Source organism: Mus caroli, unplaced genomic scaffold (assembly GCF_978045245.1).
Source record: "Mus caroli unplaced genomic scaffold, Mus_caroli_1 scaffold_13, whole genome shotgun sequence".
Taxonomy (NCBI): Eukaryota; Metazoa; Chordata; class Mammalia; order Rodentia; family Muridae; genus Mus; species Mus caroli.
This window is the reverse complement of record NW_028227268.1, coordinates 46,500,994-46,512,500: the sequence shown is the minus strand read 5'-3', so window position 1 is coordinate 46,512,500 and position 11,507 is coordinate 46,500,994. Positions and strand designations below refer to the sequence as shown.

General features: G+C 44.4%; 1 protein-coding gene across 2 annotated transcripts in view; it reads right to left on the bottom strand.

Annotated features, from left to right (window-relative positions):
* Vps53 (VPS53 subunit of GARP complex) overlaps positions 1-11,507 on the bottom strand; it is a 131,249-nt gene that overhangs the window by 111,256 nt on the left and 8,486 nt on the right. For both annotated transcript variants that reach the window (XM_021176885.3, XM_029483685.2), the window contains exons 3-4: positions 6,309-6,358; positions 4,863-4,929 (exon numbers count right to left, since the gene is read on the bottom strand). In XM_021176885.3, coding sequence (XP_021032544.1) covers positions 4,863-4,929; positions 6,309-6,358 — 117 coding nt within the window. The remainder of the gene's footprint in view (positions 1-4,862; positions 4,930-6,308; positions 6,359-11,507) is intronic.

Here is an 11,507-nt window from a genome sequence, read left to right as displayed (position 1 = left end):
TCAGAGGCATCAGATCTGCCAAAGCTGGAGTTATAGGTGATTGTGAGCTGTCCAACATGAGTACCAGGAACCTTGGGTCTTCTGGAAGAGCAACAAGAACTCCTAACCACAGGATCATCTCTCCATCCCACAAACAAAAATTTTAAGACAAGGTTTCATTATATAGCTAACTGGCCCAGAACTCCATCTGTAGACCAAGCTGGCCTTGGATTCACAGAGATCCTCCTGCCTCTGTTTCCTGAGTGCTGGGATTAAAGGAATGTGCCACCATGCTCACTTCCAAACAATTAAAAAGAACTTTTTTCAGGGTTCAGGCAAAGTGCTCAGTGAAGGAGCATGAGGGCCTGAGTTTGATCTCTAGCACCCAAAAAAATCTGGGAGCAGCAGCATACACCTATTATCTCAGTGCTGGAGAGTGGCTCTCTAGGGATTGCTGTTTAGCCAGCCTAGCTCAGTGAGCTTCAGGTTCAGTGAGAGACCTTGCTTTAAAAAGTAAGGTGGAGAGACACTGATCTCCTGCCTACACACACAGACACAGACAGACAGACGAGAGAGAGAGAGAGAGAGAGAGAGAGAGAGAGAGAGAACACAAAAGAACTTTCCTTCAAAAAATGTAATTTACAAGGCCAAGAGATGGCTGAGCAGCATGAGGTTCTAACAAGCTGAGCTTCAATCCTGAACCATAGAAAAGGAGACAGAACTGACTCTGCCAACTTGTTCTCTGATCCCATGCACTGACGCACACGCTTATGACTCTCCCCCCATAGTAAATGTCTTAAAAATGTCTTTCAAGAGATCATAAAAGTCAGGTCTGGAGGCATGCACCTGTAATCCTAGCACTTGGGAGGTGGAAGTCTGAGGGTCATAAGGCCAAAATATACTTCATGCGACCCTGTCTCAAAAAACAAAACAAAAACCCAAAAAGCAAACAAATTCAAATAAGACTCCATGATATACACTAAGGTTGGTCTCTTGCTTTTCAAGGTTAAAAAGCACAGCTCCTCTGGTGGGCTTGGGAAATTCTGTCTGGGCAGGGCACCTCCCTTTGGCCCTACTGCTGCTGTCCTGAGTGTTCTCAGCCACTGAGAAGATAAGTTCTGAATGCAATTTCTGCTTGTGCTCCAGGGAAGAGGGGCACACGGGCGTCCTGACCTGCGAAGCCCAGTATTTTGGCCCATCCGTAATTCCCCTAGTCTGTGCTTTGGCACATCCGTAATTCCCCTCGTCTGTGCCAGTCAGCTGGAGATGCCCATCAGCAAGCCACCCACCAGAGTCACGCTTCTATCCCTAGGAGCTGACAAGGACAGAACCAAGCGCGCTCTGCTGAAAGTCCCCACTCGAGCTTGCATTTCAATCTGCTGGGGGAGACAGATGGAGGAGATGACAGGAAAAGCGATTATTTCTTCTGGGCTTCCTCTCTGTCTGGATTCTAAGGAGATGAATACAAAATTCCATCACAGACTGAAATGTGATCTAAACATTCTTGAAAACACGGTCTTGTTCTCTGAAATCCGAGCTGCCCTGCTGGCAACCACTGAAGGTGGGGAGAGGAATTCCTGAGGCCTGCCTTTCTGGGGCTCACTCCCCCATGCTGCTCTAGCATGGCCCACAGGTAGTGGCCAGGATGTGCCCCGACACAGCACGGCCAACACACACTCCTCAAGAAGCATCAAGTTCTTTTCATTTTCTCAGACTCTCACGTACCTGAGACTCTCCCAAGCAGTTTAAGGCTCCTGGTGAGCTGTTCTCAATGTAGGTCACACAATGCAGTAGTTCTATTCCACATAGCAGCAGCCTGGGCCTATTCACACACGAACCATAGGCTGGAGATGTAGCTCAGCCATAGAGCTACACACACTTGCCTAGAATTCAGGAAGCCCCAAGCTAATCTAAGACACACCAAATATTCAGTGTAGTTGCATGTAGGACTATTTGAGCTGAAGTGTAAAGATAATAAAAGAGTTCTTGCCTTCAAGAAGTCTACAAACTAGCCAAGAAGATAAGCAAGCCAAGGAAGAGCATGAGCTCGGAGGCCTGGCACAGCAGAGGGCTGAGGAGTGACAGGTAGGAAGGACACACATCTGTCTCCCCTCTGTAGAAGACCAGAGTCAGATAAAGGTCAAGTCTCCTTGGACCTGAAATTATGATTCCTTTGGTGTTATTCAGATGGGAAAAATAAAACTTCATTATTTAAAAAGCAGCATTTGAGCTGGCCTTTAAATGGGTAAAGCTTTAAAATGTGAAAACTGGTAAAAAGGGAAACAAAAACCCCAACAAAACAAAAACAAAAGCACTCAGGCCTTAATAGAGAAGACTGATGGGTGACTGATAAGAGGCAAATGTGGGCAGGATTATCCAGAGCTGTCTAGATCAGGATAAGAAAGCAGGAAGACCCTCCCTAAACTACACAGGCTGGGGTCCTAGCCTGACTAAAAAGAAGAAACTGAAGTGAATAGCAGCCTTTACCTCTCCCTGCCTCCTGACTGCGGATGCAATGTGACCGGCTACCTAATGCACCTGCTGCCAGTGCCTTCTGGGTCATGACAGATGTCTCCTCGCCAACTGTAAGCCAGAATAAACCCTTCTTCCCTTAGATTGCTTCTTGTTGGGTGTTTTGTCACAGAGATGATAAATAATTACCACAGGTACAAAGATATGCATGGGTCAGAGAGCCCGTGGCATATGACAGAGCAGAAAGTTTTCAGTACAAACAAAGAGACAGAGTTTGGAAACACTGAAGGAAGCCTCAAGCAGCAGGTAAGAAACTGTGTCAGAAGGCACAGAGTGTTCTGAAGAGGCAAATGGCATGACACAAGAAGTGGAGGTAATCAGCACAATGAGACCTTCCCACTGATTATCACTCCTAAGGTCCTGTTAACATGGGCCCAGGTAGACAAAGACGAAGTAGTAAACCTGTGAGAGGTCGGGAAACAGGATGCCTTTAGAGAGCTAACAGCAACAAATACTCATGATAAGAAAAAGGTTAGGGGCCAGAGAGATGGCTCAGTGGTTAAGAGCACTTGGCTGCTCTTCCAAAAGACCTGGGTTCAATTCCCAGAACCCACATGGCAGCTCACAACTGTCTGTAACTTCAGTTACAGGAGATCCAACACCCTCACACAGATATCCATGCACACAAAACACCAATGTACATGAAGTGAAAATAAATACATCACTTTTTTAAAAAGAAAGAAAAAAAGAAAAAGGACAGAGATAGGCTGTGTACCATGGACACGAATAGAAGGGGTATATGAGTGAACAGAATGAAAGCCATAAATGTAGGAAGCAGAAATGGATAAAACTAAAAATGAATCTAGGGCAATAGCCCAATCACTAAGATAGTTGGTTCTCAAGTACAAAGACCTGAGTTCAATCCTAGCACCCACAAAAAGCCTGATACAGCAGTACACGCCTGCCTTCCCAGCAACAGGGAGGCAGAAACAGAAGGATCTTTGGGGGACTGCTTGCTAATTTAGTCAAATTGATGAGCTCAAGGGTCAGTAAACAATTCTGTCACAAATATAGGGTAGAAGCAAGACACACACACACAATAAAAACATAAATAAGGTATCTGGGGAGATGGCTCAATGGTTAGGAGCACTCAATGTTCTTGTAGAGGACCCACGTTCAGCTCCCAGCACTCATATGGTGGCTCACAACCGTCTTGGAATTCTAATTCCAAGGGGTCTGATGTCCTCTTCTGGCCTCCACATATGCATTAGGTACAAATGTGATCCACATACATGCAGGCAAAACACTCATACACATAAAATAAAGACAAATACAAAAAACCACAAATAAATAAAAAGCAAGAACAGTAAATATAAAACTGAAAAACTTAACGTAAGAATCGAGACATCTTTGAGCCATTAGCAGCAAAACAGGGATGCCGCAGATGAGGAGACCTCTACTTAGGATGAGAGCCTTTTTTATACTCTAAAGCTAAGCAGCATTGAGTGTTTTCTGAAGCTAGCTACGCTGAAGCTAGAGAGAACTGGCCACGGTGGTTTGCATGTGTAATCCCAGCATTTGGCAGGCTGAAGTGGGAGGACTGGGCTACACAGTCAACACTATCTCAAAGCCACCTAGTGCTTGGTGGAACACTTGTCTGGTGTGCACAGGGCCCTGGAATCGATCCCCAGCACTACAGAAAAGCCAGACAGGACAAAGGAGAAGGGAGGAGGGGGCATCCCAGTAGAGCATGGCTGCCGAGGATTACTAACTGGAAGGGAGGGCTAGACAGTGCGGAGAGGAAAGAGGAAAAGGCACACTCAGCACCTGTTATCACAGCTACCTCAGAACAGAATCCAAATACACAAGAAACGAGTTACCTAACAGACAACATTCGCCCTTCAGTTACCGAAGAGACCTCCTCTCCATAGGCTTCTTTCTCCTTCACCCCCACCTCAGCCCTCCACAGTGAGACTGGTACACTAGAACAAGCCCAGTCCTGCTGGCTGGCAGAGCAGGTGAGGAACCATGGCTGCCTCACCTCAGCATCTCCCTCAGCAATCAAACTGAGCCCGGCAACCAGGCTGCAGACCAAAGCCGGCACAGGACATAGGCCATGTCTGGGAGGATGAATACCAGGACCCTTCAGTTCATCCAGCAGAGCCCGCAGGTTGCTGGCCCTGGGTGAGCTGTGCATTAATACGTGAGTGATGTGGATCTGGAGGACACTGAGTGAGAGCCCGTGGCTGGTCTGGAGCCCCTGACATGGTGGGGCAGGTCAATCATGCTTCCTGCTGAATAGGAACAGACTAATAAACTGCAAACAAACTGCTCAATGTTTTGGTCACTTGGTTTTTTGGTCTTTATAAAATTAGGGGACTGAAACCAATGCAGAGGGATGTGTCACTTACTTGCCTTCCATCCTGCCCCACATTTGTCTGACCTCTTACGACAGTCCGGATATTGTCATCCAGTCTCCTGGCCAAAAAAATAAAAATCAAAGGTAAGATACAAGTCATTCAAGTAAACACTATTCTGGGGAGAAAATCAGCATTCACTCACCGACCTTTCCAGGCTGTGTCTATTTAGTGCAGAATCCCAAACAAGTACAAGCAGCAATACAACGCAAGAAGCTACCATCAGTGCAGGCATAGGCATTATCTTGTTTAAAAAGGGGCAAGAGCTAATATTCAGAAGTGGCTGAAAGGACCAATATGACTGTAAATGTTTCCAGAGTAAACCAGCAGTGACAAAATTAAAGATGTTTTACAGAAAGAAGCAGATTCAAATTAGCAACTGCAAAATCTCTACTTTGGTGACATTAAAAGGATCGAGGAGTAGTGTGATTTATGAAATCAGAGCTTACTCTTTGTGCCCTGATGTTGTCAGAGGCAGGTCTATGGCTTCCAGGATCTCTTTTCCCTTGGGCTCAGCAAGGCCATTGTGCAGGGCCTCTGCCAGAGGTATTTCTGTCAGTCAGCTTCATTTTGTACCTCAAGAATCTGTTTAAGGTATGGTAGCAAGAATGCAGGAAATACCACGCTGCCAGGTTACCTGGGTTACCAGGACGTTCTACTTTCTATATATAAACTCTGGCCATGCTCAGGTCTCCTCTAGAGTCACTATGGCTGAAGCTAACAAAACAACAAGGAGGCTCTTTTTAAAAAGATTTACTTACTTTATTATTTTATGTGTATGAATGCTTTGCCTGTATGTATGCATGTGTACCATATGTATGCCTAGTGCCTGCAGAGGTCAGCAGAGGGTGTCAAGTCACCTAGGAGCAGTTATAGATGGTTGTGAGCCACTGTGTGGGAGCTGGTAGCCAAGCCCAGGTCTTCGTGTTAAGAGCAACAAGTGCTTTTAATAAAGAAGCCTCCTCGCTAGCTCCTCTTTGTGCTTCCTAAGGCAACAGTGGGACAACACATTTATGGGGCAGTGCCCTTTACCAAAAGATCTAAAGAACTTGGGGGGGGGGGAGAACGGGACAAATCATCTTCTAGACTCAAAATGAACATTTTCAGTTTTTAAAATGTCTTCTCATCAAAAAAAAAAAAAAAAGTCAAATAGAACCACGCTGGATATGGTGGTACACACATTCAAATACTATCAAGTGGATCTCTGAGTTTGAAATCAGCCTGGTCTACATAGTGAGTTCCAAGACAGCCAGGGACTACACAGAGAGAGAGACCCCATCTATAAATAAATAATAAATAAATATAGAGTTTACATGAAAAGCCACAAGAAAAGAATTACTTTTAAATTTGAGATTTCAGTGCTTTCATCAAAAAATGTGATTCAGATATGACTAGATTAACAATATGCCTTTCATTAAAAAATCATATGGCATTACTTACCTTATTTTTAGTCTAATTTTGTTCACAACATCGTCAATGTTTGCCAGAGACTACAATAAAGAAAAAAAGAATGCTGGCTGTTAATTTCCTTTTTGGAATTCTCTTTCACAGGGAAATAATGCACTCAAGGGATGTTTGTGACACCTCAAGAAGTTTGATCTTGATACCACATTTAATTCTTTTAAAAATCATCTTATTTTTTAAAATGTTTTGGTTTGTGTACATGTGCACATGGTGTACATGTGTGTAGGCATGTATGTCTATTCTTTGAACACACAGATGCACAGACCAGAGGGTGACATCAGGAGTCTTCCTCACTCCCCACCTTATGTACTAAGGTGGTGTCTCTCACACCCAGAGCTCACCGATTCACCTAGTCTTCCCTGCCAGCTTGCTCTGGAAACCCCTGTCTTCACCTTCTGAGTGCTGAGAGTATAGGCAAGCCACCATGCCCAGCATCTACATGCGCGCTCAGGTACCAGACTCAGTACCCACACTTTTTCCCCTCAGTAGTATGCGCTGAGCCATCTTCCCAGCCCCTAAGCAGTAGCTGACAAATACTATCCGTTCTCTACATATAAGTCACATTCCACGTTAGTCAACTTCCATGTGGCAGAGCTGGGAAGCTGTACCGGGCACTGCAGGACCTATAAAGCTTAGGAGACTGTTTGGACCTTTATGGGAAGTTTGCTAGCATAGGATATACAAGTTTGTGAGCTGGATGTGATGGTGCACGCTTGTATTCCCAGCACTCAGGAGACAGAGCCAGGGGAGTCTCTTGAGTTCTAGGCTGGCCAGCACTACAAAGTGAGACCCTGCCTCGAAAGAAAAAAAAAAAAAACTATGACAAAATCATAAAACAAACTATAGAAAGAAATGGGATGAATGGATACAGCCATACCAAGATGCCTAATTCTTACACAGCACTGCTGGGGAGAGTCAGGAGCAAGGCTGCAGACGACACAACCCCACTGATGCCATCCCAAAACAGGGGGGCTACTTCTCACCCTAGAGTCCAACAACGGCTCTCTGAGGAAGCGGTGCCTGACACAGCCAGAGGCTCGCCGAGGACTGAGTTAGTCTCAGGTCCCCCTTGAGTGATGGTGCCCTTCACCTGGGAAAGTTCATCAGTCTGCTCAAGCAAGCACAATGGTACACACCTGTAATGCCAGACTCGGAGTCTGAGGCAGGAGGATCACACGTTTGAGTAGCAGCCTATTTAGTGAGTCTCTTAAAAAAAAAGTCAGGCAGTGGTGGCTGAGTCTTTATCTATATTTTAATTCATCTCTACTGACTGCTATGGAATAGTGAAAACAAACAGAGCTCAAGAGAAAATACGGTGAAATGGTGCCCCCTGGTGGAAGACGGGAGGATGGTAATTTTCTAATTCCCTTTGCCTCTTCCCCAACAGATATTTTTTCTCAGAAGGAACTACACTTAAAAATTAAAAATTGCCTCTGGCTCTCTGCTAACAGGAAGAAGCCAGAAACCTTCCAGGAACAGACATGAGATGCCACATTACCCTGTTCACACAACTTCCGCTAAGCCAAGATTTACTCAGAATTTTCAGAAATCCAAGAATAGTCAGCCAGCAGTGAAGGTGAAATTCAGAAAAGAGAAGCTATTTTAATGAGGAAAACAATTCAAGTGGGGTGAATTTGTTCCTACTGTTAGGTTAGTCCCCTCACAACTGGACTGTGTATGATTTAAATCACTGCCCATGTCAGAACAGCCGGTGAGTTATCCAGGACCACACACTCGTCCACTCTGCCACTGCCAACTCGCTGGAGGGCAGTTGTTCAACATCCCTGAGTTTCTAAGGATAATGGGCATAACAGCTCCTGGCCTACTAACTCTGCTGGAGCCCTCTTTTTTTGTTTTGTATTTTCGAGACAGGGTTTCTCTGTGTAACCCTGGCTGTCCTGGAACTCACTTTGTAGACCAGGCTGGCCTGGAACTCAGAAATCCGCCTGCCTCTGCCTCCCAAACGCTGGGATTAAAGGTGTGCGCCACCACGCCCGGCTTGGAGCCCTCTTAAAACAGCAGTAGTGAGAGAGAGAGAGAGAGAGAGAGAGAGAGAGAGAGTGTATGTGTGTGCACTCAAGTGCAGGTATGTGCACATAAGTACCATGGCTTGAGCACAAATCTCAAAGGACAGCTTGTGAGGGTCAGGTCTCTTCTGTTGTGTGAGTCCTGGGATTGAACATAAGTCCTCACATAGGTCCTCAGGCTTAGCAACACGTGCCTTACCTGTTGAGCCTTCTAACAATCTGTGTATATAGTCATTGTCTGTCTGTCTCTCTCTCTCTGTCCCCCTCCCTCTCTCTCCTCCCCTTTGTCTCTGTCTTTCTCTCTGTCTCTGTGTCTGTCTGTCTCTGTTTCTCTCTCTCTCTCTCTCTCTCTCTCTCTCTCACACACACACACACACACACACACACGTTGGCTTAAAAAATGTTTTAAGACCAGATGTTAATGGCACACATCATTATCCCAGCACTCCTCAGAAAGCAGAGCCAAGCAGAAATTCAAGGCCAGCCTGGTCTACAGAGTGAGTTCCAGGACAGCCAGGACTACACAGAGAAACCCTGTCTCGAAAGAAAAACAAAGTATTTGAGAAATCTGGATGAAGGCAGCCAGGAATTCTGCTTTGTTACCACACCTTTCTAAATGAGGGACATACAAGATAATATGTTTTATATACTCATGGATAACTATGTATATATCATATATAATTATACACTATAAGACTGTTTTAATTACAAGTATAAAATATTTATAAGGTATTTAAAATTGTCAAAACATATTCACAAGCAAAAATCTAGACAGTAAGAGCATGTAGTGAAACGCAGGCTTCCGCTTGCCCAGTTCCACCTGACTGCAGCTTCTCTTTAGCAGAGGCCATGGCTCTGAGCCAGCTTCTGGCTTACTTTCTCAGACCGCCTGAGTTAAAAGCACATCCAAGGATCAGCTGCACCAGACCATTTCACTTAGCCATATGCCTGGGAGGCCATTCCACACCAATCAATCAATACTGACTGCACTACAGTAGACATTTGATAATTTGCTAATTCAAGAATGAATTACCTTTAGATAGGGAGGTCTTGGTTAAACTACATCATTCTCTCTCTCTCTCTCTCTCTCTCTCTCTCTCTTTCTCCTCCTCCTCTTCTTCTTCTTCACACAACATTGCTTTCTAAGAATCCCTCAAAATAATTATGCAGATATGGAACTGCATTTTAAAAATCAAAGAGGGCTAGTGAGATGGCTCTGCAGGTAAAAGATCTTGCTGTGCCAACCTGATGAGTCTGAGTTTTAGAAACTACAGTAGATGAAAAGAACCAACTCCAAAGGCTGTCCTCTGACCTCCAAGAACACACAGCAGTACAAACATGCCTGCACACATGAATATTTAAAATGGCAAAGACCTGTAGACAAGGGCCACTGATTGGGAGAAAAAGGATTATGGCACAAGGGCAGATTTACCTTATGGCCCTTCTGGCCACCCCTAGAGACACTGGGCAGGCAGGCTAGGGAAGAACAAAGGCATGGCAGTACACGAATAGGGTTATCAAAAGAACAGAAAGTCTCAACTCAGGACATGAGATCAGTGGGAGAGCACTTGCCTCACACATGTAAAGCCCCAGATCACACACACTCACACACACACACTCACACACACTCGCGCACACACTCACTCATATACACTCACACATATACAAACACTCACACACACACCCTACACTTAATTACATGATAGATGTACAGCTTACCTATTGAACAAACACAAGTGAGAGGGTGCTATCAATTAACTTGGTCACCTCACAGAAATTATTTTCCTTAATCCCCTGGGCCACACGAGGAACACTACCATACTCCTTCCAGGTTAAAATTCAGGAATCAGACAGATTTTTTTTAATAAAATATTTTATAAAAAATAATTTAAATATCTGAAAGGACAGTCTAGGGTTCTGGAGATCTGTCTGATTCTAGTTGCTTTTTTTCTCTTCATCTTTTAGATTGTTTTGAAGTGCTTGTGCCTGGTTTCTGCTAGGCCAACGTTCTATCACCGAACAACACCCCATGCTCTCTGTGATGGTTGACCTTCTTTTACACCTGCGTCTGACAGAGCTGACACGCACCATCTGTTCAGTGCAGCCTATGAGGTACGAGTCTTCCCAGGAGTGGGAAGAAAGCCCTGTGGGAATCCAGCATATGGACACACTGCTGCTTGGCACATCTCTTTGACAACCACTCATCTGGTTTGGTTGTAATAGGATTGTACTGCTAAATGCTTTATTGAAAATCATTTCCTTCTTTTGAATAATTCATGCCAATCAGAGAAAATTCAGATCCTTGGTAAAATAATCCCATGTTCTCAAGAAAGTGTACGTGTTGTGAGTGTTACACTCTACTCTTCTATGGAAATAGATGTGTTCTTAAGAACAGATTGGGGTCATTTGTCACCTGCGAAAGCAAAAAAAACAAAACAACTTTGTTTGCTTTCTTTGTTTTCTTTCTACTTGATTATAAAGACCCAGAGCACCTTGAAGATCAGTAAAAAAAAAAAAAAAAGTATAATTATTTTTTAAAAATGTCTTTGACAAGGCTGGCCATCAGACAAGGCTGGTCTTAAATTCATGGTCCTCCTGCAGTTGAGTTATAGGTGTATACCACAGTCAACAAATCAAAAAGTGTGTTTACTTATTTGTTTTTTTTAATTGTATTTATTTGCTGTGTGAGTGCCTGTAAGCATGAATGTGCACAATATGTGTGCCTGATGCCTGAAAAAAACGTAAAAGGACACTGGACTCATGGCATTACAGATGGTTGGGGGTAGCAGGCTGCTGGGAATTGAACTTGGGTCATCAGCAAGAGCCACAAGTGTTAAAACCACGGAGCCATTTCTCCAGCACCTGGTTTGGGTTATTTTGAGTGTCTCAAGTAGGCCACACTGGTTTTATACTCTCTCAGTATCCGGTAGCTAGACCTGAGCTCCTGATCCTCTTGCCGCCAAGTCCTGGGATTACAGATGACACTGTGCTCAGCTAAGCTCAAATTTCTTGATTATGCTATTCTTTTCTTTTCCCCCTTTTCTTCTTTCCAGAATTAAAAATGGAGCCTCTAGCCTAACAAATGCTAGACAAATACTCTAACACTGTATCTATAGCCTGTTTTTTCTCTTGAGCTAGGAGTCTTGCT